This window comes from Zootoca vivipara, chromosome 6, assembly GCF_965207765.1.
Source record: "Zootoca vivipara chromosome 6, rZooViv2.hap1.1, whole genome shotgun sequence".
NCBI classification, from domain to species: domain Eukaryota; kingdom Metazoa; phylum Chordata; class Lepidosauria; order Squamata; family Lacertidae; genus Zootoca; species Zootoca vivipara.
Genome location: NC_142589.1, coordinates 55,239,143 through 55,267,134, shown reverse-complemented (window position 1 = coordinate 55,267,134; position 27,992 = coordinate 55,239,143). Strand labels below are relative to the sequence as shown.

The window sequence follows — 27,992 nt, the reverse complement described above, 5'->3', positions numbered from 1 at the left end:
GCTGAATTCTTCTTACATTCTTATTCGAATGCCCAGAATTTTTGCTGCTTCTTTAGGTGTGCGCTCATTAGGGCGCTTCTGGTCTAGCACATACGAGAGTAAACACTGCTATTATGCAACTCGGCATTTAACAACGCACATGGTTGTCGTACGGTAACTGCTGGAAAATCATTTGCATTTTGTCTTTCTGTAAACTTCTAAGAAAATTATTCACTGAGGCGGCGGTGGGGAGACCCATGCGAGGGCGCGCTCCCGCGCCCTCCATGATTCCTGCGCACGCGGCTGTGCATTGTCCTCCTCGCTTCGCCATGAGGGCGCGCGCGCTCCCGCGCTCGGCCTCTCGCTCTCAGCTTTGTCCTCGGCGAAGAAGGAGCTTGTCACGAGAATTAGACTTACGAAAGTAGACTCGCCCACAGAGCACAGCTTCCGGGTTCACCTAGACAACCACAAGTGCGGAGGCGTTCCCTTGCTTGAAATGAGGAAAGTTGCCCATGGAGGACAACGAAAGTTTGGCACGCTTTTTAGCATCCATTAGGCGACAGGAGCGAGTTCCCTTCGCGAACAAAAGCTAGCAAGAAAGGCAGCTGCCCTTTCTTATGGCCCGGGGATTGATCTTATTTCGTGCAAAGGAACGTGACTAGAGTTCTTAAACAGCTTAAGGCTGCGCTCTACTGCACACACTGCTGCAGCGTCAGTACTCCTGGCTCAAGTTTGGAAAAAAAAACCTAAATCATATTTTCCCACGGAAAAAAGCTGAATTAGAACGCGCATTAACTTCTCTTTTTACCGCTGCTTCCATTTCATTTCGGGGAAGCCACGCTGCTTTCCGAATCCAGCTAAAAGCTACTTTCTATTGTTCTCCATGATCAGCGCTCACTATTCTCTTATGAAAAAAAAAAGGAGAGCGCGAAGTAGGAGGGAATTTGTACAGAGAAGCTTTACTTCCAGTATATTTTCTCTCTATATATAGTCTACGAACCACGCATGAGCCCTGAATTACATCTAAGACGCATGCGCAGGGTGTGTGCGCACGGCGAGCTGATAGGAAAGAGGGCCGTCTTTTCAATGGAATGCGGCGCCTGCGCCGCTCATCCCAGCGCTTCAATTTTTTTGTTCGTGGCGAAGCGGCCTTAGGTTGGCGCATGCGCAATAGGCAACCTCGCGAGGTCTGCGCACGCGCATTCCTGGCTTAAGTCGAGAAGAACGGTTGGAGGCGGCCGTACTTTGGGCGCGAGGCAGAGGAAGAAAGAAAGAGGCGAAGAAGCAGAAGCAGTTCCCGCGCGCACGAGGCGTTTCCGCTCCGGCCCTCCCTCCGCTTCCTGTCTCGGCGGCCCCGGCGCTCAGTCGGCGTGGCAACCCTGTTCCCTCGCGCGCCTTTGCCGCTCCTTCGGCCGCGGATGCAGCGCCGCGAGGACCTCGCCGCCCCCGGCCGCCTGGGCAGGGCCCCGGGCCCGGCGGCTCCCCCGGGCCGCCTCCAGTCGCCTCAGGCTGCCGCCTCCCCGAGGAGGCCTCCACGGGGCGGAGGTGGCGGGGTGCGTGGGCCCCAGCCTCCGCCCCTGCTGCCGCCCTCGGCCACCGGCTCGGCTCCGCCGGCCCCCAGCGTCGTCCCTACCCCGCTGATACCCGGCGCCGGGTCCGCGGCCAAGGCCGAGCCCGAGAACAAGTACCTGCCCGAGCTCATGGCCGAGAAGGACAGCCTGGACCCTTCCTTCACCCACGCCATGCAGCTGCTGCAAGCCGGTAAACGCCCCTGCCGCGGGGGAGGGGAGGGGAGAGGGGCCGCCGGGACTGTGGCGGCTACTCGGCTGATTTTGGAGGTGGGTGGGGTGGGGAGATGAGTCCCAGTCTCCTATAGAATAATAATAATGGGAATAGAAAAGGTGGAGTGCCTGAATCCATCCACTGGAACACTGTAGTACAAATTAGTAAGCCCCCCAGTCAATCATTGTTTTACTTTTCCAGGCATATACTTAAAAATGTAATGAAGTATAAAGGTGTATGAAGAAGGCCAGAACTCACAGTTTATACCCCAGTTAGTTGAGCAAATTTGTTGTCTTCCTTTTTCCCACCCCCAAACTCCAATCCTGTATTATTCTTGTCAAGGTGGTAAAACTGAGCTCCTTTGCGATTTTAAATAAACTCCCACCCCCATGTAACCCATCTGCTTACATATATTTGCATATGGTAGGTGTGGCATGTTGATGATTTTAATAAAGGAATACTGAACAGAAGCTGCTTTTCTAGTTTAGAGAATCCATTTTGCCTGGTTTATGGTGGTAATTCCTATTTTCCATAGGCAAGTGACTGTTATACCCTTGGAGCAGGGTTCGAAATTAGCAGGGCGCCAGGCACATTTCGCTCATAAAGATTCTCCATTTGCAAGCACCTCAAAAAGTCTGGGTGTCATTTTTTTGCACCTGGCTGATGCTCAAGGGTTACTGAAATGTATGTGCTTTGAAGCCTCGAAGTACCGTATAAGGAGTTTAACAATAAAGAGTAGACTGTTTTGAAAATTGAAGTATGGTACCAATATTTTTGTTGTAAACATCAAATTAAACATGTATTAACAATTCAAGTTAAAAATGTGATATCAAAATAACAAAAAGTGTTGCCAACCTCCCCATATTGTGACTAGACATTCTGTTTTGGTGCCCACAACCCAGGCTCTAGGAGCCATTTGACTCCTAGCTTTTCTATTCCAGTTTCTAACACTGCCTTGGAGAGCATGCCTATGCATGGCAGAGTGTGTACGTAGTAAAGCAGGACATTGGAAGTTTCTTAACATGGAGTCTGAGGCATGTAATCTTTTATGTAGTGATGGAAAGGTGGGCCTTACCTCCAGAATCTTGTTTATCCATATGAGTGGTTCTGAGAAAGGGAAGACAGATGTTTTCAAATGGATGTGTGAAAGTACTTACCGGTAGGAATGACAGAAATGGGGATGAGGACTATAAGAGTGATCGCCAAGGTAGAAGTAGAGTTCAGGGCTCCTGTTCTTCTAATAGTGATGCAGAGGTGCAGCCTTTCTTGATGACACAACAAGCTCAAGCTGTACCTGCTGAAAGTATCCTACGGGTCACCACTTTCCCAACAGATGTAAAGGCTCGTTTAGATGTCAATTCTCTGCCATCCTCTCTTGGATCTGGAAGTTGTGAATGAGGAAGGGGAACCTGAGAAGCTGCCTCACATGTCAGAACTTTGGCCCCTCTCGTTCAGTATTGCCTACACTGACTGTCAGCAGCTCTCCAGGGTTTCAGATGAAACTTTCCCTGCCCTACCTGGAAATGGTGGGCATCCAGTCTGAGTATGTGCTCTATCACTGAGCTCCAGCATTTCTGCTTAGTGTCTATGTCTTACTAGTCAGGTGGTAATGGTTTAAAAAACCCAGTTAATTTGCATGTAGTGTTGGTCACCTCTTACCTGGTCAAGCTGGATGATTTTCAGTGGTTTTCTGCTCAGTGAAGTCTGTAGTGGTAGTGTATCTGTTATGAAGATCGGTACTAGTGGCACTATTAGCCTTTATAAGGTGATAGTGGGTACAGAAATGCCATCTAAGTTGGTGGTCAGAGGTGTACTTAGAGAATTGGACCATAGAATTTCCACCAAAGTATTGGGATTTTTCTTTTTTTATTCCAGGAGATTTCAAGCAGAGCATTCTGTGTATCTCTCCCCTTCCCCTCTTGTGGAGACAGAGGGCTTTGTAATCTCATTGCTATGCATATCTGTATTTGTCCTTGTTTCCAGTGAAACTATTAAATAGAGTAGAAATGGCAGTCTTTGTCTTGCCTCCTTCCCCATCTTGACAGTGTCTAATAGCCTGCTGTAGCCGTATCACCACAGTGCAGCTGCTGTGCTTCCAGGCTTTCAGAGAACAACAACTGCTTGGAAATAACCAGTCAGAATTTAGAACAAAGGGAAATGCTAGATTTTTGTGAGTAAAGTGAGGAATGTTCTTGATATAAGAACTAATTAACTTTTTAAAGCAGAGTTTATGTGATTAAGGCAGATTTCTTTGCTTTTTGAAACAGTTCAGAGGTGTTCTGATTTAATCTTGCTGGATGACAGGCCTACTTCATTGCTTTATTTCTCTGCAAATGAGAAGCTTCATGCTGTATTGCTAGGCAAGAACCAATACTTTTTTCCCTGGGGGTACTCAAGGGTAGGCAGTACTGCCCCCCCCCTAAATGTTAAAAGTGTTGCACTTACTGTAACAACTTTATGGTGAGTACTGTACAGTACTGACATATTTTTTCTTTTTTCTTTTTAAAGCACTGGCAAGAACATTAAAAGTAAAGAAATTGTATCAGTAAAGAATTTTAATTTGAGAATGAAGTCAAACACCCCAAACAATAAATTCTACTGTTGCAAAAACATTTATACAGTAATCATAGGCAGAAGAGCCTTCTAGACTCTTCCTTTATTCCACAAATTTCTAGGTACATAACTAATTTACTAATTGCAAGAGTCATTGTTCTAGTTGTCCTATATTTTAATGTTCCAAACATTTTTGAAAATCCAAGACAAATTATATGTGAGCAAGCACAAGCCTCAAAGTTGGAGAATTCAAATCAATATGTGAAAGTTGCTTTGCAACCACCTCCTGTTTCTTGGCCCTTGCTGTCCCCTTGGGTCACCTGGCCACAATGTCCAATTATGGCAGAAAGTGCTGCCAGGGTCTCAAATTTAGACCATAGGTGGGCAACCTGCAATCCAAGAGTTGTGTGAGACACCTCAGCCTCATTTTTTGCTACCTCATTCTTCCACCTCTTAGTTCCTTCCTGTTAGTTTTTTAAAAAAGTGCCCCCCCTATGTAGTTTAAAAAAAAAACTGGAAAGGGCAGTAGTGGGGGGGGAACCTGGAAAGGGTAGTGGCGCCCGCCCTGTGGAATGCCCTCCCATCAGATGTCAAAGAGATAAACAGCTTCCTGACATTTAGATAACATTTGAAGGCAGCCCTGTTTAGGGAAGTTTTTAATGTGTGACATTTTAATGTATTTTAATCTTTGTTGGAAGCCGCCCAGAGTGGCTGGGGAAACCCAGCCGGATGGGCGTGGTACAAATAATAATAATAATAATAATAATTATATATTATATTATTATAATAATATATTATTATTATATATTATTATTATTGTTATTATATTACTTGGTTAAAATTAATTGGGTTTTTTCCTTTTTACTGGTTGTCTGACGGGAGAAAAAGTTATTTTCCTCAGCTATTTGAGAACAGATTGGTTGACTTATATGTGTGTAGCCATAACACACTGAAGAAATTAGTAAAATAAAAATCATCTGTACTAGAGAATAGTCCTATCACACCTATTATGGCTTCCTTATGAATAGATCTTATAAGATTGGAACTTGTAAACTGAGGGGAACATGGTGAAAGTTTATGCAAGGTGCTTTTTATTCCAGATTTACTTAAACCAGGGTACTTATTTATTTCCTTCTGCCCATCATTGGCTTTAGCTCCATCCACTGCCAACCAGCATGTGGTCCCAAACCCTTAGGAGAATGCAACTCTCAACAGAAAAAAAGTTGCCCACTCCTGCTTTAGACCATAAGTCTCTATGTATATGGCAGCCACAGGTGCAATACCAATGGAGGGACCTCCAGAGAACCTATGAAATCACTGCAGTTCCTTCCTCCTCTTATACCAATCTCAGCCTGAGGTAATGATGGAGCAAAGCTCTGCCCACTTCATCTTTTGGCTGTATGTACTTTTTAAGGCTGAGATTGGATCCAGGCTCCCAGGCACAAGAAACACAATGACCCAGCCAACAGATTACCGTATTCCCAGGGACCTGGGATGGGAGACAGGGAAGAGAGCAGAGTGACAAGGGGGGTGTCTTAAAATGCTCTTCCAATAGCACAGTGAGTAGGACAAAGCTAGCCTAGCTTAAATAAATTGATGCATTGTTCGCATCCATTGTAATTCCATAAGGACCCAAGACTTGCATAAGTTTTCTTGTGCCATGGTAATACTGGAAAACACCAGACTGGTTTTGATAGAACTGCTCAGTAACAACACCTATGTAAAATTTTATTTGATTGTGGTTGAGTGGGCCAGTTCCCATGTAAGAAACATGTAGCTTCAGTATTCATTTTTTCATTTACTAGATCTGACTCTATGCCTTTGTGGCAGCCATTTTATGATTTGATGACACCCCTCCATGGCAGCCATTTTGTGGTGGTCCCCACCACACACTTTTAAAGTTCCCAGTGTGTCAATGGAGTTGAAAAGATCAGGGGTCAGAGAAGTTGGGAAGCCTTGCTTTAGACTTGTACTTCCTAGCCTCCTCTTTTTACCAACATGCTTTCTTCCTGTTAGTAGTGTACAGTCCCTGCTGTCTCTATGTGGTGAGTAATTCGCATCAGAAAAAGATTTATTGCCCTAAAAGTGATCTAATTAACCATGTTTAGTTTACTTGTATTTAGTAAACAAAGTTAAAAACTTTAAAACAGCCAAGGTTGCCTAATAATATTGTATTTGCAGTTGGCTTCCATTCACTCTTACTAATGAACTTACAAAGCAAACCATTTTCTGCTGGGGGGAAAATAAAGCAGTAAAAAATTCCACCCCTACCACCTGCTCTGTCCTACTTTTAGCCAAACTCCTCTTCTTTCCCTTTCCCAATAATATACCGGTACAACCCCTTCTGTATACAATGTGAAGTTTTTTTGGAGCCCTCTCATGTCTTGTCTTTCACCTGTTTTTCTATTGGATTCTTTCTCAATTCATTGCTCTCTCTTCTATCAGCAACTTGCTTCTGATTTCCTTCTCTCTTAGTTCTTATTCTCCCTAAATGAAGTTCTGATTCTAGCCAAGTTTACAACTTTTACTTTCTGTGTAAAAGTTATATTTCCGTTATTTTAAGTTCATTGAGAGACTGGACAATATAAATTTATAATATTTTATAAAACAATAAACAAGGCCATATATCAATAGTTCTACAGTAAACGTAAAGGGACCCCAGACCGTTAGGTCCAGTCGCGGACTACTCTGGGGTTGCGGCGCTCATCTCGCTTTACTGGCCGAGGGAGCCGGCGTACACCTTCCACGTCAGGTGGCCAGCATGACTAAGCCGCTTCTGGCGAAACCGGAGCAGTGCATGGAAATGCTGTTTACCTTCCTGCCGGAGCGGTACTTCTTTATCCACTTGCACTTTGACGTGCTTTTGAACTGCTTGGTGGGCAGGAGCTGGAACCGAGCAACGGGAGCTCACCCTGTCGTGGGGATTTGAACCACTGACCTTCATTTACCTAAACCCATTATGTTTCCTTGAAACTATGCAAGACTAGTTCTTAGAATTTGTCCAGTCTAGCATATAGCTTTTAATTCTTTCATCAGCACTGCCCTCTGGCAGTCCCTTATTCCAGGCCTTTTTAGAATCCTCTTGATGGAGCCATATGAGTGAAGTATAACCTTGCTAATTCATGCACAGAGAATGGTGTTCTGACCATGTTTAGCAGAGTGCTGGGTATATGAGTGGGAGTTGAAATAAAATATTATTACATTTGCCAAATAGCCTCCTTTTTTAAGGTAGAAGTAAAAATCCATTTGTCCAGGTGGCAAAGTATCTGCAATGTGTTGATTGTTTTGTGCATTAAAGACTAGACTAGGCCTTGTATTTAGTTACATGAAACAAATGGAGGTGCTATATTTTCCTCAGCATTTGGACTTTGCCTAAAAGGTAGGTGCTCACATACTGCTTGCTGCACTGCAGTTGGCCACAGCCTTCAGCACTGATGAACATTTATGCCAGGTTTGGGAACCTTTTGCCTTCCAGATGTTGCTAAACTACAACTCCCACCATCCCTGACTGTTTGCTGTGCTTGCTAAGGCTGACGGTAGTTGTAGTTCAGCAACATATGAAGGGCAAAAAGTTTCTCACTCCTGTTAAATGCAGAAGAGTAGGAGTGTATGAGGATCCTAAGAGTATGTAAACATTTTCATATACAAAAGCATTGTTAACATAAGAAATGTTGGAGTGTTGGAGTGGCTGCAAACTGCAATTTCAGGTACCAGTATAATATTTTGAGCATGTAGAGCTAGTTACCCTGGTTTCATGGGCTTGTGAACCCCTGATAAGTTCTGGGTGGTTTCCTGGCAGGGTCAGCAGTGCCATCTTAGGGCAGCTTCAGCATGGATAGCTTTTGCAGCAGCAGCAGCAGCCAGAAATCTAAAAGTGTTGCTTTTTGGCTTAGAAAAGTAATTGCAACAGAGAATGCCCATCTATACCTTTCTGGAAGCTTATATTTGAGTTACTCCAGAACAGGTTATTTCCAATCAAGTTTGTTGAGAAACAAAAGGAACTTGTTTCTGTTGGTGAGAGACTTGTCCACGTCTGCACATGCATGTCTGTGGGGGGGGGGGGAGTAGGATGGTGGTTGCAGTCTTCTGTAGCCCCCAACCAGGTCTGGAGGCTTTTGGCAAATCAATGATCAGCCTTTTGGTAAATAACCTAACTACCTAACTCACCTGTAGTTCATTATGGAGTTTGAGGTCAAAATGTTACAGCAAGGCTAGTTATTCCTTAAAATAGAATTTATATTGTTCGTGCACATTGATGCATAAAACTCTGTTTCTCCTGGTGAAGGCAATCTTTTTCTAAAATGTAGTTCTTAACAGAATAAATTGGTTTCTGTGCTTGAGTAATTCTCTTAGCAATGTTGAACAGCTTGTGGTTTAAAACCTTTATTCTTCATGTAAAAAAGTCAAGAAATTTTAGCATGCTTCGGTGACTTCTATGAAAATCAATTTAATATTCAAAGAGCCTGAAATATCCGTTAGAAGGGCTCTTCAAGGTCATTTAAATGCAAGGGAAAAAAGTAAAACCTACAGATCAATTTCTGTCTGTTTTTTTTACTTTGGGTGGGCACCTTGCATTCAACCTGAAGATATCTATTGGTCCTAGTATTTTTACTGTTGGACTGACCTTTGTTCCTTGGTTGCTGAGTAAACTCTTAGAGTTTCTGTGACTTTGGTGTTTTCCTTCTTGCATCCTTGGAAAACCTTGGGCTTTATTTGGGAAAGGCCAACCCAAAAAGTAGTATCTTCTTGCTATTCCTATATTTCCTTCAGCCTGTCGTAGGGAAGGCCTTGGAACTTGGCAAGCAGCCCAGTGGTGTCACTTGCAAATTGAGAGCTTGTCAGTTACATTCTTGGGCTTCCTTTTAGTGCAAACGCACACATCTTCAAATATTTGATGTCACAACCAGAGCGGAAAGGGATTGTCCTGTTACAAAATTACCTGGTAAAGACAGGCAAGAAAGAGCAGTTTCTTGAGGGTCTTGCACCAGAATGTTTTCCAGTATCCATTACAGCAGACGTGTTTGGGCTCAGAATTGGGGGCGTTCTGATGTGGCATGGGTCTGTAGAGTTTTCTTAGAAATGTTTGGGGGAGAACTGGGCAATAACTGGCTCCCACATGGCTACTGCCTTAATAAAATGCAATGGGTAAGAGGTTGCTGGGAGCAAATGAGAAAAGCTACAAAGTAGCAAAACTTTACAGAAGCAGCTCCACCTTTCACTTTGGTTTAGAAACAATTAGCTAACATAAGTGGATATAAGACAATGATGTTTATTTATTTGGTGGACCTATTGGCTAGGTTGCGAAAAACTGAGTTTGGGGCTTGCTTGCACAGTCATGTACCTTGAATGGGTGTGTGTGATTCTAGACAAGCTGCCTCTTGTACCTGCTTTTTACTGTTGGGTTTTTCTTTTTTTTTAAAAAAAAGTTTGAAGTGCTGTCTCAATTGTATGCTTTGTCTTGTTTAGAAATCGACAAAATTCAGAAAGGTGAATCAAAGAAAGATGAGGACGAGACCTATCTGGACTTGTTTTCTCATAAGAACATGAAGCTGAAAGAACGAGTTCTCATCCCAGTCAAGCAATACCCTAAGGTGAAGACCAGCAAATCCTCATTAATGTCCTGTAAAGGGATGCTTGACAAGTTCCACTCACAGCATCTGTATGCTTTGAGCTGTCCTGATTTATGCCAATGCATTTATTGCTGCTGTTAAATATTTCCAAAGCATTTCTGCTGTATTTCCTTTGTGTGTTTGTAGCAGACCAGAGCATAGGCTTATGAAGGATATTTCTTGTACTTGAAAGTTTTTATTATTGGGGGGGGGATTTCATTCTTTGTGCATGTGGCACGTCACAAAATATAAGAGGACAGGTCCCTGCCCTGAGGACGTTACAATCTAAATTTGCCATAGCAAGAAGCAAGAGAGGAGGGGAGACAGTGATATACATGGGGGAAAGGGGCCATATTTCAGTTACAGTTAGGTAGTAAGATTTGAGAACTAGAGTTGCACCACAGACATGGCATTGCATAGGTCAGGACTTTTTGTGCCCCCATAAAGTCTGTCATTTTCTTTAAAAATAGACATATAAACCATCAATTCTTCACTGATCCTGCTGTGATGTCAAAATGCTTTTGTTGGAGTTACCAACTTTTTAAAAATAACAATTTCAAGATTTTTTTTTACTAGCAGTTTCTTTAGGTTCCCCATTGTGATGTCAAAAGGATTTTTTTGAGGGGGGTCCCTAATGCTCCCTAATTAGTCCATCTTTTTAAACAACATATCTTATACATGTAAGTTTACCAAGCATTCCTACAGGCCCCCTGATGTGAATCTTGATACCAAAAGTCTTTTGCTTCCAAGCCACCTTTCCCTCCAGTGTGTCCTTTTAAAATGCAAACACTTTCACTATGCACACTTTGATATGCTTGATTGCTAACATACCAGAATTTGGATCATTCACCCTTTTTTCTAGAAGGCCAAAATGAGTACAGTCTAAAATTTAGGGAAACTTATAACTGCTGATCCTAGTCATTGCAGTATAAATTTTAAAGTAGCTTAATTCAGTTTTTGAAACTAAGAAAATAAATGTTTCTCTCCTTATAGTTTAACTTTGTTGGGAAGATCCTGGGACCCCAAGGCAACACCATCAAGCGACTGCAGGAAGAAACTGGAGCAAAGATATCTGTACTGGGGAAGGGGTCAATGAGAGACAAGGCAAAGGTAGGGGCACTGGGCTCAAATTACAAGTACTTTTGTATGTTTCAGAACTCTGGATTTTTTTCATAGATGGTTGGGTTGGCCGTTGTATCCTCTCCCCAATTGTTGACACTGCCTTTAAGTAAAAGTGTGTGTGTTACGTACCTTTTAAAATGCATTGATGACTTGGAACTGCAAAATCCCCAAGAGTGAGTACTTGTTGCTTTGCCATTAATCACAGAATGAGCAGGCAGCTGATTAACAGAATTTGATAGTCTTTTCTAATACAACCAATGTCAAATGTTTGTTGTATCTAGGCTATGTAAAGAGATTCATAGAGCATCACATCAAAGTTGAGCTCTTTTCACATTTCCATGTGACTTTGAAGAGGGCATCTAACTGAAATCTTGGTTTTATTAAACTTTTTAAAATTGTACTTGTGAAGGCTACTGTTAAGCCTCTGGATTGTTTAAATCCAAGTAAGTAAATCTTGAGTTTATGCTAGTCAGGATTTTTCATTGCCAAGTAAGTGAGAAAAGAAATAAAATGAATCTTACTGGAAGCCCATTTTTCATATTTCTTTGGAATATCAGTTGGCAAAACACTTTGAGCCAATATAAGCAAGCAAAAGTTTAGGGCCAGGAACATCTGGGGATAGCTAGTTTGAGGCTGGCACAGGTAGATAATCTTTAAGTAAAACTAATGTTAGACTTTGTTTTGATTCCTGTATTTATGTATTGGGAGGCATAAATGGAAGACTGTTGTCGGGGTCTGAGATTTCTACCAAAATGTCTAGTCCTGAACTTGTGTTTTATCCTGTCACCTTTATTTGCAAATAGGTGAGCAGTTGCCGTTGCAGTCATTTGGTGTGAGGAATCCACTTGTGTTATGATGTCCAAGCACAGTGCAGTCTCAGCTTTAAAAAAAAGTTTCCAGATTAAAAGTATGGGTGGGCAGTTAATTGTGCACCAAAAGATGAGCACCACAATTACATGGGCCTCTCCAAATGGCAGTAAAATTCCCCTAGGTCAAACAGTAGTGAAAGTCATTACTAGTCCAGTAAAATACTCATGGGTTGAAGGGTCCAGAGCTGCAGCAACTGCCTCCTAAGCCTTCGTAGTTAGTTCTGCCATGAACATAGGGAGCCCTTCAATAAGGTGTTGAATCCAGTTTCACACATGCGAACTTGGAAGCAACAGTAAAATTACCTTACAGCGAATAAGTAAGGATGATCAAAATTTTCTTTGAGAACTAGGGAAAGATGTGAGACGCAATCCCAACACTTCATTCCTTTAAGCATCATAGAATTTGTCTTTGCTTCCTGGGTAAAAATTCTGAGAGGTTGGTGGCATCTATTTGCAGATGTGGCAAAGCAACACTTGTCTCTTTATGTGAGCAACCGGAAGGCTTGTGTTCTCTTTTAAAACCTCTAGCCATCTACTGTAACAATTGTTTGTTTTTCAGGAGGAAGAACTGCGCAAGGGGGGTGACCCAAAGTATGCTCATTTAAATATGGACCTGCATGTCTTCATTGAAGTTTTTGGGCCACCCTGTGAGGCTTATGCTCTTATGGCCCATGCCATGGAAGAAGTCAAAAAGTTCCTTGTTCCGGTATATACCACCTTCTTTTTTAAAAATGTCCTGCATAATGACATGGTTGGTCTTAGCAAGGGGGGTTCAATTAGAACAGATTGTGGCAAAGCATATTCCATAGAATAAGCTCAGCTAGAGAGAAATAGGAGATAATGTTTTGAATAAGGCAGTACTAAGTATTGACAATTCAATCACCGGAGCTGAACAAATGCTTCATTCCAAAATTTAATTGCAGCCAACCCACCTGTGCAGTTGGATATCTTTCTGCAAAAATGACTCCCAAGCAGCCATAGATATGAAAGACCGTGTCCTATTTTGAAAAAAGTGTTGGGTTGACATTTTAAAATAATCTTAGAGATTTTTTCAACAATGGATAACAATGGACTTCTGATATATTTGTTTTTGTTGTAATGCACACAACACAAAATGACAGTGACTGCCTCAGTTTTGAATATGGTGCACAAGGGGGGGGGTAGAGCTCCATGGACACTACATGTAAGGTTTGGGAAGCTTTGAAGGCCTCCACATATCCAAAAGGAAACAAAAGTGGTCGCTCTTCTTTGAAGCCATCTGTTCCTTTTGGTCTGCCAAAACCACCTCCTATCTTTTAACACTTTACTGTGTTACTGTTGCACCCCTCCAACAGATTGGCATAAGTGACTGGATTCCCTACTGGATTTAGGGAGTGAAATGCTTTCACTCTGCTGCTAATCCTTCCACAGATTGCCTGAAATTGTACTCCCTGGAGAGTGCAGGATGCACAGAGCAGAGACAGAAGTGGAAAGAGGCAGCTTAGAGTTACTGGTGAGCATTTGCTCTTTGGACTGAAACCATTTCCTCCTGCCTCTGAAGGAAAACAAGAAATGTAGGTTGCTAAGGGACCCCACTTCTCAGAGCATTTGACAGGCAGGAAGGCCAGCTGTTCTACAAGGGTGCAGAGGATGTTTTGTGGCAGCTGTTGTGACTTAGGCAGCTCCTGCCCATAGTACTCACCTATGCCTTTCCAAACAGCTGCTGTTAGCAGCACAAAAACCCATTTCAAATAAAATGAGTGAGATTTTTTATTTTTGCATGGCCTAGAAATTATTTACCTCTTTTTTGCTTAGGATATGATGGATGACATCTGCCAGGAGCAGTTTCTGGAGCTGTCTTATCTCAATGGTGTGCCAGAGCCAACACGAGGTCGAGGGATTCCTGTACGAGGAAGGGGAGCTGTCCCCCCACCTCCACCTGTTCCTAGGTAACAAATGGAAATGTTGCTGGAGATGAGCTCTTGCTGGTTGTAGTTGCATCTTTAAGCAGTAAGATTGTGCTGCTGATGGTTTGGGGAGGTGGGGAAGCGATATGGGCTTAATGGCTGTTTCAATTTTTTTTTATAGTGTGTGGAGTGGGGCAGCCTTGCTGAACAGGTGAGAGGCAATAGAAAAGGCACTCAGTCATATTTCCCATAGGTGGTGGGTTTTGAGTCTTAGTTTACTCTCTGTTCAGCATGTTGACAATGCCAGATCTTTGAGGGGGTTCATGAATTGTACAATAGGGTAGTGGCCCATTAATTGTAGACCTTTAATTATTCCTAAACTCCATGGTCCTGCCAATGGTTTCTGCACTAAGCAAGGATAACGTGAGACTTTTGAAACTTTGGTTTTCATTTAAGAAAGTTTCCAGCCCTTGTTTCAGAGAGACAGTTGAATGTTTTCTAAGTCTCTCAGGCCAGGTGGATATAGCTTTAAGTGCCCTTTACAGCTGTCTTTGCTCTGCTCTTTGCTTCTTTATCTTAACCCTTCTTGACCTAGACATCACTGCTCCATAAAATTGCTAATCTGCTTACCTACATCTGTGCATCTGCCCCTTACTTCATGTCTTTCCTTTATTATGTTTCCTGTTGGCAACTCCTGTCCTTAACCTTAAAAAAACCCCAAATTATTCAAAAATCCAAATATCAGAAGCGGCCTCAGTTGTGAAGGTTTTTCAGTACACACACACACACACACACTCTCTCTCTCTCTCTCTCTCTCTATATATATATATATATATATATATAATACACACACACACACACTGGGCTGTATGAACATCAAGTGATAATGCTCCCTCTCTCCTTCCCTTCCCAAAACAACTTTGTGCTAAAGGCCCATTTCTGTTTTGAGATGTCTTGGGCCTTTTGCATTGACAGCTGATGCTGCTGGTTTGGCTTATCTTTGAAGTGATTCTGGTAGGTACTTAAATCTTTGCTACTTGCTCAATCCAAGTTTCATATTTGGGCATTTCTAGCTGTGTCTCAGTACATCACACAGCAAATTTTACTAGATTTAATTTTGTCATTCACCTCTGCTGCTAGACCTCTGCTTCTGTATTTAGCTTCTGTATAGACAGCAGATTAGATTTAGTGGGTGTCCAGAGCATGGTTGTGTGCAGATTGTGTGTGTCTGCTAACTCTTCTGTCCCCTCTTTATAGGGGACGTGGCGTGGGACCTCCGCCACCACCTCCACGTGGAGCTCTTGTGCGGGGGGCCCCAGTAAGAGGTGCCATTGCAAGAGGAGCAGCTGTGGCCCGGGGTGTTCCCCCTCTTCCAGCAGTGAGAGGTTCCCCTGCACCAAGAGCTCGGGCAGCCGGCATTCAAAGAATACCTCTTCCTCCCCCTCCTGCACCAGAGACCTATGAAGATTATGTAAGCAATTTTTAACCTTCTGAGAGGAGGAAGAGAGTCTGATAACAGATGACTTGTGCCTAAAAACTTTGGTTTATCCACAGCACCAAGATTATACATATGTAAGAACATAGAGAGCAGCCTTTGTCAGAGTCAGATGTCTGGTCTGTCTAGCACAGTATTGTCAGCAGTGATTGACTGCAATTCACTATGGGATTTCAAACCAGGGTATTTCCCAGCACTGCCTAAAGATGCTGGGGATTGAACCTGGGACATGCAATCAAATAGCCTGTTCCTCCCACAGAGTTAGACCCTTCCTCTCTTTCTGACCACGTTAACACCATACATTTAAAGTACTATGACATCACTTTAAACAATCATGCCTTCTCCCAAAGAATTATGGGAGCTATTGTTTGTTAAGGGAGCTGAGAGGTGTTAAGAGCCCCCAGCCATTCGCCTCACAGAGCTGCAATCCTCAGAGTGGTTTAACAGTCAGTCCCTCTTCCAAGAGAATTCTGAGAATTGTAGCTTCCTGAATATGGGTCTCCTAACAGTTCTCAGCACTCTTAACAGACTACATCTCCCAGAAGCCTGAGAAAAGCTATGACTGTTTGAAGTGAAATCATACTGTTTTAAATAAGTGGTACCTCGTGTTACAGACGTTTCAGGTTACAGACTCCGCTAACCCAGAAATAGTACCTTGGGTTAAGAACTTTGCTTCAGGATGAGAACAGAAATCGTGCGGCGGTGACAGCGGGAGGCCCCATTATCTAAAGTGGTACCTCAGGTTAAGAACAGTTTCAGGTTAAGAATGGATCTCCAGAACGAATTAAGTTCTTAACCTGAGGTACCACTGTATATGGTGGGGTCTTCCTCTCTTGTGCACACACACGACTTTGAAAGAATATAACAGTTGTCATTTGATAAGTTCAGGGGAAACGCATGCTTGCTTGGCACTATACAGCAGAGTTTGATAATAGCACAGATTGGCCAGCCTCTGGACCTGGCTACTTTAAAAAGTAATGGCCCTTAAGAATGAATAAGCCTTGTCTTCAATGGAGAAAATAGCACACAAGCAGAGACAGAGATTGTGTTTGCTTAGCAGTTGTTTTCTTGAGGTCTTCCTCCCTGCTAGCCTCATCCTCCTTACACTGCATCTTTAATGCTTTCTGATGCACAGAAATAAGACTTGATCCCAGATCCCAGTGAAGAACTGCTTGGCAAAGGACTGCTTGCATAAGTCTAGGTGACCTTGGTTGCTCAGAAGTATGGAGGGAGGGTGATTGTACCAGTTCTTAAAGAAATTTCACAAACTTTGTAGTAGCAAACCAGGTTTTTCCATGCTGACTGGGGTGATGTAAATTGTAAATCTGGAAGACAACAGGTTGGGGAAGTCTGGTCTATTCCATTTATTAGACCAAGATTGTTATATCTACACTGGGCAATTGTATTTTTTAGTGTGTGAAATATTTCTAAGGACATTGTTTGGATAACTGCAAGATAAAGTAATGTGTGTTTGAAGGTGGTACCTGTGTATCACTTTTGTGATTTGGACTTTTATAGATGGTACTTTGCTTGGTTTTTTGTTTTTTGTTTTTTTACAACAGCTGACTCTACCCTTGCCTTTTTGTCCATTCCAGGGCTATGACGATGCTTATGCTGAGCAAAGTTATGAAGGATATGAAGGCTACTACAGCCAGGGTCAACAGTAAGTGCTTCGTTTGATTACTTAGAATCAAGTTGGAAGAGGACTTTTGGGTAATGTTGTCCAACCCCCTACAATGCAGAAATATGCAGTTGGCTCATACAGGGATCCAATCCACAACCTTGGCATTTTTAGCACCACGTTCTAACTTACTGTGCCACATTACGGTAGTTCTTAATTGCCCTGTATCTTCAGCAGAACACAAGCATATTGTGCTTGTGTGCACTTCTGCATCTATACAATGAGAATCTGTGTTACAAGGATCAGCACTGTCCAGCATTCCCTGGGCCTTGAGTGATTGGGTAACTACAGCCTCAGCAAAGCACTGTGTTCCCCAAAAGTCAGGTAAAGGGCCCCATCGCATCCACTGAGCCTTGTCCTCATTGGCATGAACTTTTCCTTTACTGTTTGTGAAGATAGCTGGGCCTGGGCTCCTTCTTCCCTTACAACTTTAGCTAATGGACAGTATTGCAAGGAAGCATAGTATCTGGTCCTAACAGTTGCAAGAAGCACGTCCACATTACCCTCTCTGTGAGATAGATGGTCATTTGGACCATCCTAAATAATAACAGAATGAAGATTAGAAAGATACACCACTTCAAGGGATGATAATAATAATAATAATAATAATAATAATAATAATAATAATAATAATACTCTTGTTATTGCAGGGAAACAGAATATTATGACTATGGACATGGTGAAGCACAGGAATCTTATGAAGCGTATGGTACGTCTGCATGCTCTGTTGCCATAGCAGAAGCAGAACTCTGTGTTCGATGAATTTCAGTCAGTTATTTTTTGCCTTGAATGCAAAAGATAAAAAAGATTATCATGATTAAGTTTTTTGAGAGGCAGTATGTAGGATATAACCAATATTTTCAGCTGAGAACAAATCTGGAGATCTCGCCTTTAACATGTTACTCTGAAATGTCCAATAATCTTAAGAATATACTGGCTATATTAGTGCAATGAAAAGGTTTACTAGAAAGTCTAATTACCAGTGAGTTTTATCCCAAGTTTTCATTCTGCACCAAAAAAAAAGCAGAGCTGTTTGTTGGACTCTTCGTGACCCCATGGACCAGAGCATGCCAGGCACTTCTGCTTTCCACTGCCTCCCGCAGTTTGGTCAAACTCATGTTCGTAGCTTCGAGAACACTGTCCAACCATCTCGTCCTCTGTCTTCCCCTTCTCCTAGTGCCCTCAATCTTTCCCAACACCAGGGTCTTTTCCAGGGAGTCTTCTCTTCTCATGAGGTGGCCAAAATATTGGATCCTTAGCTTCAGGATCTGTCCTTCCAGTGAGCACTCAGGGCTGATTTCCTTAAGAATGGATAGGTTTGATCTTCTTGCAGTCCATGGGACTCTCAAGAGTCTCCTCCAGCACCATAATTCAAAAGCATCAATTCTTCGGCGATCAGCCTTCTTTATGGTCCAGCTCTCACTTCCATACATCACCACTGCGAAAACCATAGCTTTAACTATACGGACCTTGTTGCTTTTTAAGATGCTGTCTAGGTTTGTCATTGCTTTTCTCCCAAGAAGCAGGCGTCTTTTCATTTCGTGACTGCTGTCACCATCTGCAGTGATCATGGAACCCAAGAAAGTAAAATCTCTCACTGCCTCCATTTCTTCTCCTTCTATTTGCCAGGAGGTGATGGGACCATGATCACCTCCTGGCAAATAGAAGGTGGCCATGATCTTAGTTTTTTTGATGTTGAGCTTCAGACCGTATTTTGCGCTCTCCTCTTTCACCCTCATTAAAAGGTTCTTTAATTCCTCCTCACATTCTGCCATCAAGGTTGTGTCATCAGCATATCTGAGGTTGTTGATATTTCTTCCGGCAATCTTAATTCCAGCTTGGGATTCATCCAGTCCAGCCTTTCGCATGATGAATTCTGCATATAAGTTAAATAAGCAGGGAGACAATATACAGCCTTGTCGTACTCCTTTCCCAATTTTGAACCAATCAGTTATTCCATATCCAGTTCTAACTGTAGCTTCTTGTCCCACATAGAGTTTTCTCAGGAGACAGATGAGGTGATCAGGCACTCCCATTTCTTTAAGAACTTGCCATAGTTTGCTGTGGTCGACACAGTCAAATGCTTTTGTGTAGTCAATGAAGCAGAAGTAGATGTTTTTCTGGAACTCTCTAGCTTTCTCCATAATCCAGCACGTTTGCAATTTGGTCTCTGGTTCCTCTGCCCCTTCAAAATCTAGCTTGCACTTCTGGGAGTTCTCGGTCCACATACTGCTTGAGCCTGCCTTGTAGAATTTTAAGCATAACCTTGCTAGCGTGTGAAATGAGCGCAATTATGCGGCAGTTGGAGCATTCTTTGGCACTGCCCTTCTTTGGGATTGGGATGTAGACTGATCTCCAATCCTCTGGCCACTGCTGAGTTTTCCAAACTTGCTGGCGTAGGTGTAGCACCTTAACAGCACCATCTTTTAACATTTTAAATAGTTCAGCTGGAATATCATCACTTCCACTGGCCTTGTTATTAGCAGTGCTTTCTAAGGCCCATTTGACTTCACTCTCCAGTATGTCTGGCTCAAGGTCAGCAACCACACTACCTGGGGTGTACGAGACATCCATATCTTTCTGGTATAATTCCTCTGTGTATTCTTGTCACCTCTTCTTGATGTCTTCTGCTTCTGTTAGGTCCTTTCCACTCTTTTCCTTTATTTCCACTTTTGTGCTTTATTGTGGTAATCTTTGTACAAAATGTTCCTTTCATATCTCCAATTTTCTTGAACAGATCTCTGGTTTTTCCCATTCTGTAGTTTTCCTCTCAATGGCTGTTCAACGAGGCCTTACAAATAGCAGGAGAGAGAAGGCAAGCAAAATGTGATGAAGATAGTGAAAGATACAGGAAATTGAATGCAGAGCTGTTACTGTTCTGTTAACCACTAGAAAGTGCAAGTCACTCAGCAGGGAATAATAAAGCCCTGTGGTATTCTCTTCTCTCTCATATTTAACTTGCAAGATTTCAGCTGACATTTTGCAACACATCCTAGACCATTTTTAAAGGCTTAAAGCTAAGGACTGTATGTGTGTATCTTTGTAAAGGAAAGGTTGGATTTCTCAGGATGTGGAATTATTTGCCAATAATTCTATTTCACATTGGCACAGTACAGTAATGAAATCCATGAAGCTTTAAATATTGCTAGTATGAGACAATAAGTATTTAGCTACCAAAGAATTCTCAGATGAGTATGAGGAAGATAAAACTGAGAGCCCCTTGCAACTCTAAGAAGGTGTGTCCCCCTCTACACTGAGATATTGGCAACTATGAAAACAGCTTTCTGGTCATGACAATCTTTGTGAAAGATTGTCAGTGTCTCCATTTATTTGTCCTCTTCCTTTGGGTGACTAAGCATTACTTCTCTGTCTCTTTACTATTACTGTTGCATCCTCTGATTTTCCTGACTGAGGGCCACTAGGCACAACAATTCTTCTCTTAATTAGTTCAGTTATAACTAATTTTAGTCTGTGTGCCTGCTTTCCTGTGGACAAAATGTGAAAAATAATTTGTGTGAGCCAACCATGTTGAATTAGAAGTGTGAAGTTTTAGCTCAGGGGTAGGCAACCTAAGGCCCATGGGCTGGATGCAGCCCAATCGCCTTCTCAATCTGGCCCACGGACTGTCCGGGAACCAGCATGTTTTTACATGAGTAGAATGTGTCCTTTTATTTAAAATGCATCTCTGGGTTATTTGTGGGGCCTGCCTGGTGTTTTTACATGAGCAGAATGTGTGCTTTCATTTAAAATCCATCTCTGGGTTAGTTGTGGGGCATAGGAATTCATTTATTTCCCCCCCCCCCAAAAAAATATTGTCTGGTTCACCATCTCTCAGACCATGTGGTGGGCTGAAAAAGGTTGCTGACCCCTGTTTTAGCTAGTCAGAAGAGGGTGGATTTCAACAAAACTAATTTCGTCTTGTTTTTGAAAGGAACTTGGTGTTTTTCTGATGTTTCGTTTCCCCAAAACTATTAATACAGTGGTACCTCGGTTTACGAACACCTCGGTTTACGAACTTTCGGTTTACGAACTATCCTAACCCGGAAGTTAGTAAACCGAGGTGCCGGAGGTCTACTGAGTGTCCGATGCCTTCGGGGAGGCCAGGCCTTCACTCCGATGCCTCCTGGAGGCCCGCAGCGAAGGCCCGGCCTCCCCGAAGGCATCGGAGCGAAGGCCAAACATCCCCAAAGGCATCGGAGCGTCGGATACCTTCGGGGAGGCTGGGCTTTGCTCCGATGCCTTTGCGGAGGCCTGGGAGCGTTTCCGCGACTGGGCTGCAGCCGCGAAAGCGGTCCCCGGCCTCCGCAAAGGCATCAGAGCAAAGCCCCAGTCTCCGGAAGGCATCGGAGCCGGGACTTCGCTCCGATGCCTTCGCGGAGGCCGGGGAGCGTTTCCGCGACTGGGCTGCAGCCGCGAAAGCGGTCCCCGGCCTCCGCAAAGGCATCGGAGCGAAGTCCCAGCTCCGATGCCTTCCGGAGGCTGGGGCTTTGCTCCGATATCTTTGCGGAGGCCGGGGACCGCTTTCGCGGCTGCAGCCCAGTCGCGGAAACGCTCCCCGGCCTCCGCGAAGGCATCGGAGCAAAGCGGTTAATCCGTTCTAGGGGGTGTTTTTCCTCGTCTAGAACGGATTAATCAACTTCCCATTACTTTCAATGGGAAAGTTCACTTCGGTTTACGAACACTTCGGTTTATGAACAGACTTCTGGAACCAATTGTGTTCGCAAACCGAGGTTCCACTGTATTCCTCCTTATTATGCCTTCTATGTTTGGTGAAAATAATAGTTTCCTACTGCACCTGAGGACTGTATTGTCTTCTGGTTGGGCATGTGCAAGGAGGATATGTTCTGATGGCACATGATGCAGCTCTTGTCTGGTCAGTCCTTGGATGGGAAGACATCTTGGAAACCCCTGATGCCACCTTGAGCTCTGTGATGGAACAGAGGCGAGATGGAACTCGTACTAAATTTTAAAAGTACTTTCTCAGGGCAACAAAGGCTATGGTGATAACACATGAGAGCAGACAACTAAACCCCTCAGTTGAAGCTGTCCACTTGTAGAGAAGCATGTGTCCTTTAAAAAGATATGTTCCGTTAATAAACTACTAGGAGTGGAGTTGTTTGCAGCAAAACTTTGGCCAATTCTTTGTTTTGATTACCGGTAGATCACCTGCAATGAGCCATTTGGACTCTTGATGATTTGTGCAAGACTTCTGTATCTTGCCAGCTCTGGATAGCACTTCACATACACTTCAGTTCCTTCCAAAGCACCATTTGGTAGCACACTGAAATCTCTGCCTAGGTCTCTTTTTAGGGTTATTTGCTAACACCATGATTCATGAAAAGCAAAACAGCTGTCCTTTCTTTGCTGCCTACATGCGCTATTTTCTTTCCTGCAGGTCAAGATGATTGGAATGGAACAAGGCCCTCGCTCAAGGCCCCTCCGACTAGGCCAGTGAAGGGAGCGTACAGAGAGCACCCATACGGACGCTATTAAAGCATACATGAGGGGGAAATATCACTTTTGAGCAAACAGTTGTTTCTGATTCTTGTATCTCCCAGGATTCCTGTTGCTTTACCCACAACAGACAAGTAATTGTCTCCCTGATTTTTCTCTGGCTCCCTTTTTCTCTGACCTCCATCCTCCCCCACCACTGACCTTGCATTCTGGCTTCTGTATGTAGTATTTTAAAATAATTTAGATTTAGAAGACTGAATTCAATTTTTAAGTGTGTAGATGGCTTTTCTTTCTCTGTTTAGATATATAAACACAACTGTACCTTTAAAAAGAAAAAGTTGAGGTAAAAAATGTTAATTTCCAAAGTGACATGCTTGCTTAACAGTTATGAAATTAAAGTTTGTTAATCTTTAAGTATTTTTGTTTTTTAGGCAACCCATAAAAGTTGTAGTTGCAGAATCCCAAAAGTAGGCTACATTTCAAAATTCAGGGTTGGCTTTTAATGACTTAAAATCATAATGTAATGGTAGCAACTGCCGCAGTTTAAAAAGTAAGCTCAAATGTCAACACTTTGCCCTTAAAAGCAGATTGCTTGATTAATCTTAAGTTTAAATGTTAATAGAAAGAATTCTCCTTAACAGATAAAACAGTAATTTTTTTTCTCAGTTTAACTTAAAAAAAAATTAGGTTTGTAACATTGACCATGTGGGTTTTGAAATCTAGCCCCAGTGTTGAGATGCTAGTGACGGACGTTCTCCAGCAAAAGGTGTTCTTGGCTTAATTCTGCATGAAGAATTTTTAAGAGAAGTGGACATCTAGCTGCTCTGTAATTTTTATATTGCTCTAACTGCCCAGTGTTTTGATATTAGGAAGTATTAAATGAATAGCTGTGCATTGTGTGTCTCTCTTTTTTTCTTTTCTTTTTTCTTAAAGGAAAAGCTGAACACTTGAGTGTTTGCAGTACATAATACAGCTCAGGCTTAAAATTGGCAAAACTGTAAAGCTTTTAGCCATTCCAATGACATGTTCAAGTGCGTCTCAACACTAGCTTTATGTTAAAAAGGGACATTGCAGCTGAAAAAAGCAAGGAGCTTCATTTTGTACATAGATTTGTACACTGTTCTCCCATTTTGTTCTTGGAAGATTAAATGCTACTACTTGTGTAAGCCTGCCTAAATAGGTAGCTAAAATTTGTCAAGATGTCTGCAGCAGTTTGTCAATAAAGTTTAGTCCTTTTTTAATCAAAGTAAATGTGATGAATTGTCATTTTTTTAATTTTGGTCAAGCAGTAAAATAGATTGTCCTCTTTCAATTAATTTAAATTAATGCTAAAGTACTTGGTCTGTTTCTTAAAAAGAAGTTCTCTTAAAATCCGAAGACGTTTTTAAAATGGTATGTTCTGAAAGTTTTAAAACTTTACCAAGCTGAGTAAGCTTAATTTTAAAACAAAATTGTTTTTCACCCCCTGGAAGTTGAGCAGTTGTGCCAGAAACGGGGCTTCAAGTGGCAGCATCAGTGTTCAGTTTCACTGAAGGGTTGAGACATCTGCTGGCTTTTTATCTTTGGTCTGCGGACAGCTGCTTCTGCACCAGCCCCTTTGTAGCTGCTATTGATTTCAAAAGGGCAGAGTGGCCTTCTTGCACAAGCCCCATTCATTCTGGTGACACTTGCACAAGGAATGTCCCCAGGGGATTGTGCCCTCTGCAGAGAGGCGGAAATTGTTGATCCAAAAGTAGCTGGCTCATCAAAGCAGTGTGACTCCAAAAAGCCTTTTTCACAGATAGAAAAGGAGACTTCTTCCTTTTGCTGAATCCACAGATTCCCCTCTCTTCAGACTGCCTGCTTTTCAGGGCAGCATTCCTTGGGTTCCAAAGCAATTACAAAGTAGTGGCTTATGTAGGGAGCAGGCAGATTGTTCTCAATATCCCGTTAGGAAAGGCACATAATGCAGCTTTGCTAACTGCCCACTTGTCCACACATCCCCACATTAGTGATTTGCTGCCTTCAAAGAAAATCAGCTTCCCTGCCTGGTTGTCTGGAGGAAAGTCTCACTCACTGCAGATGACCAGGTTGAACAGCTGTTGACAAGCCTGGCATGATAGCAGAACTGACTGCTGTGAAGAGCTGGTGGCTTGTACTTACTCTCCCTCCTTGGCAAAATTTAAAATCGAGTATTCACTGGGAAAGAACTGCTTGGGGGTGAAAAAAGTCCACTGTTGCTGTCAAATTGCTCATAGCAGTGCATGATTGAGGGAAGCTACTTATAAAAGCCAAAAAGAGTTGTATTTGTAGATTGTTATTTTAAAAAAATGTAAATAACTGAATTTTCCACAATGGTTTGGAGTCAGCTTTCAGGGCTTAATGTCTTGCTTGATGAAAAGAACGCCCAAAACCCCCCTTTTAAAGGAAAATTATCGCAGGAGAATTCAGGATGTCTTAAAGCTAACATGCACCGAAAAACTCAAAAGGTAACCTAAATGTCTGATTTTAATGGCACATTTCTTTTACATAAAATGTGACGGCAACTTGCATAAACTTTTATTACTGAAGAAGTTCTTCAAATGTTAATTTTAAATGTAAAATCTTGTTTAAAAAAGATGGTTTAAAAATAGATACTTAAAATACATCCACTTGCTTATGCATAAATTAGCAATAATGTTTTAATACTTGTGCCCTTTGTCATTTGCAATGGACCGTAACCTTGGGCAAAAAAAAAAAAAGCAAAAAGAACCGAACCTTAAATATCAAAAATGGATGTAGCTAGTCCTCTATGTTTACCAACAAAATCTACTCCGTTATTCAAGTAAAACTCTGGCCCTTATTGACCCAGTATTGCTGTTCACTATATTAAAACATTTAGTACTTAGGTATTAAGTTGCATGTGTTGGTTTTCCCCCCCTAGAGCAGTGGTTCCTAATTGGTGGTCTGCATAACCAACCCAGGGGGGTCTGTTGCACCATTCACATAACAAAGCTACCCTGGAGATAACAAAAAATTCAAAAGTAAGGGATCCATGGCTTAGCTTTTGAAAAACGGGGGATCCGCGGTACTTAGCTAATTGGGAACCACTGCCCTAGAGTTTTTAAATTGCATGCCAAGAGTGTATCAACATTTGTTTTTATTTTGAATCGTTATGAAGATGCTTACTACTCTTCTCTGTTTGCAGGAGGTGCTCTGCTGTTGGGGTGAAAATGACTTTTGCTGAGGACAAGTTGGGTATGCTATTCGGCTGTTTCTACTTGTCGGGTTTTGGAACAAAGAACTCTTGTATCTCATATAAGCTACATTTGCATGACCAGTGACTTCCGTTCAATAAGGCTGTGCTGACACTTAACTTGTCATTTAGTCAAAACAGGCCAAAAATCAAGGCAGAAGGATGGGCAAGGCTATGTATGCAATGGTTTAAAAACAAATACTCAGTTTTGACACTATGGGACATGTCAAAATGCCCCAACATTGCATATTTTGCATAGTGCATTCTAGTCTGAGGAGGGTCAGTCACTGAAGCCCCAGCCCCAAATATCGGACATCTTATTCACCTCTCTGGCTTCTGAAACTGTAGCAGGCACTTCAAGCATACTTTGAAATCTTCGGGAAGCTAAATTATTTGCACCTTCTGCTTGTTTCTAAGTGCCTGTGGGATTACGCCACACAGAACACGAATGCAACCTGCCATTCAGGAACTACTTTAGAGCTGTTTGTTCATGTGAATATTGCCAACCCCAGTTGACACTTGATTCCTTCTCCCTTTGCCTTTAAAGCAATTGGCAGGTTCTCCTAAGACAGGTGTGGGGAATTTGTTGAGTCGCCAGGTGCTGCTGGACTCATTGTGGTCCCAGCTTCCATGCCTAACAATCAAGGGTGATTTCCCCCCCCCCCCAGTGTATCTGAAGAAGTGTGCATGCACACAAAAGCTCATGCCAAAATAAAAACTTAGTTGGTCTTTAAGGTGCTACTGAAGGAATTTTTTTATTTTGCTTCGACTCAGACCAACACGGCTACCTACCTGTAACTAGAATCAAGGGTGATGTTTGTAATCCCACAGTGTTTGGGGGGGGGCACCAGTGGGTCTCCCTTGTCTGAAAAATTTGTGGCAGTTAGGAAATTAAGCCTGTGCTGGTCACCAATTACCTACTGCTGAACCTCTGCATCTTCTCAGCTGATTAATTAGCATCTTGAACTTGGCAGAGAGCCCACACTTCCCAGCTAAGCTAGATGATCTTATGAATAAGTCATTCAACCACAGTGGCCCCTCACTGACCAATAATGACCTAGCAGAGAACTTAAGCTAGTAAAGCATTTTACATGCAACAAAAATTATATAAATTACTGTTTTCATAGAGTTTTCATAGAGTTGTAGTTTCGTATGTTAGGGTGTGAACCATTGACTAATGGAAGAGCTCCCTCTAGTGGCTTCAGAATGATCACTTAACTATCTAGCTTGTTTGTTCCCGCTCAGATCCAAAGAAAACAACACTGCAAGCTGGGAAGAAACTATTGATAAAACTACTGAGTGAAACTGTTTAACAGGCAGGACCACAGTGAGTCGATTCTGGACCTTTCTGAGCAACGTGCCCAAAAGACGAGCTCCCCAAACCTAGAATGCTGGCCCCAAATCAGGCTTGGGTTTATCATGGGAAGGGGGGGAATTACCGGTATGTGCCAAAAACCCTAACTTTTCCATTACAATAAACTGGGCAAACAGAATGCTTGAATCTGCCTTCTCCAACCTCGTGCCTCTCATGTTTTGGATCACAACTCTCATCATCCGAAGCCAGCATGGCTTCAGAGATGTAGTCCAAGGCCCCAGGTTTGGGAAGACTGCAATGTGGGATAGTGTGTGACCCAAAATCACCCATTACTGAGCATAGATTTGAAGCTGAGTCTCCGCAGTTGGAAGCTGTAACGATTACATCACATTGGGTACTTTTTTGAGACACAACATGATTCTTGAAAGATTTCCAAATTAACTCTGTTGCAGTTCTTCTCTTGAGGTCGCAACCCAGCAAGACTATATGTGTGCATGGGAAGAATATGTACTAGAAGAGTTGTCTCTTCAGCATGTACAAGCCTATAGGTCTTCAGCATGTACAAACCTATAGGTCTTTAGCACTGCCCTCCATATTTGCTGTGAATTTAGGGGCCCTGGAAACCCTGACCTAAAGGGACTACAATATGAGAACCATTGGCATAACTTTTGCAGCATAATTTACTGGTTACATCCTGAGTTTCAGTAATTCTCTCCTATTTTTCTCCAATAGATGGAATCATCAAATACAAGAAGAGGAGGCAACATGAGGCATATTTTTACCAAGAAGTGCTCTTTGGAGAATTTCTAATCTCTGTAAACTATATGTGTACTGGGGCTTCAAAGACCTGTTTTCAGTTGGTTCAGTTACATTTTGTGCTGGCACAAGTTCGCTACATTCATTGCAGGCAAACATGGTAGTATACATCTGTTCATTGCTGGACCATGAAGTAGATGAGCCCCAGATACATTATTTGAGTGTGCTGTGGTATTGAGTACATTTTAATAAAGCTGCTCCATTTTTTTAAAAAAAA

At 42.5% G+C, this 27,992-nt stretch overlaps 1 protein-coding gene across 10 annotated transcripts; it reads left to right on the top strand.

The window, feature by feature from the left end:
- The first annotated feature begins 1,026 nt into the window (after positions 1-1,026).
- KHDRBS1 (KH RNA binding domain containing, signal transduction associated 1) lies at positions 1,027-27,992 on the top strand. 10 transcript variants are annotated; one of them, XR_015950578.1, is made up of 13 exons: positions 1,251-1,740; positions 9,781-9,905; positions 10,917-11,033; positions 12,474-12,620; positions 13,709-13,842; positions 13,982-14,011; positions 15,058-15,271; positions 16,891-16,958; positions 17,627-17,685; positions 22,372-22,564; positions 25,597-25,646; positions 26,890-26,971; positions 27,692-27,992. XR_015950578.1 is itself a non-coding variant. In XM_035117603.3 (10 exons), exons 1-10 carry the CDS (start codon positions 1,398-1,400, stop codon positions 22,467-22,469), a joined length of 1,335 nt encoding a protein of 444 aa, XP_034973494.2. In that variant the 5' UTR covers positions 1,099-1,397; the 3' UTR covers positions 22,470-23,681. The 10 variants fall into 10 exon arrangements, 2 of the variants coding, with proteins under 2 accessions (XP_034973493.1, XP_034973494.2); XR_015950579.1 differs by having other exon boundaries at positions 26,890-27,085; XR_015950582.1 differs by lacking the exon at positions 13,982-14,011 and having other exon boundaries at positions 1,185-1,740.

Coding starts and splice junctions, on each gene's coding strand:
- KHDRBS1 (XM_035117603.3), top strand. CDS start 1,398: ATGCAGCGCCGCGAGGACCTCGCCGCCCCCGGCCGCCTGGGCAGGGCC. Junction 11,034..12,473: donor CAATGAGAGACAAGGCAAAG/GTAGGGGCACTG, acceptor TTTGTTTTTCAG/GAGGAAGAACTGCGCAAGGG. Junction 14,012..15,057: donor GGGGCAGCCTTGCTGAACAG/GTGAGAGGCAAT, acceptor CCCTCTTTATAG/GGGACGTGGCGTGGGACCTC.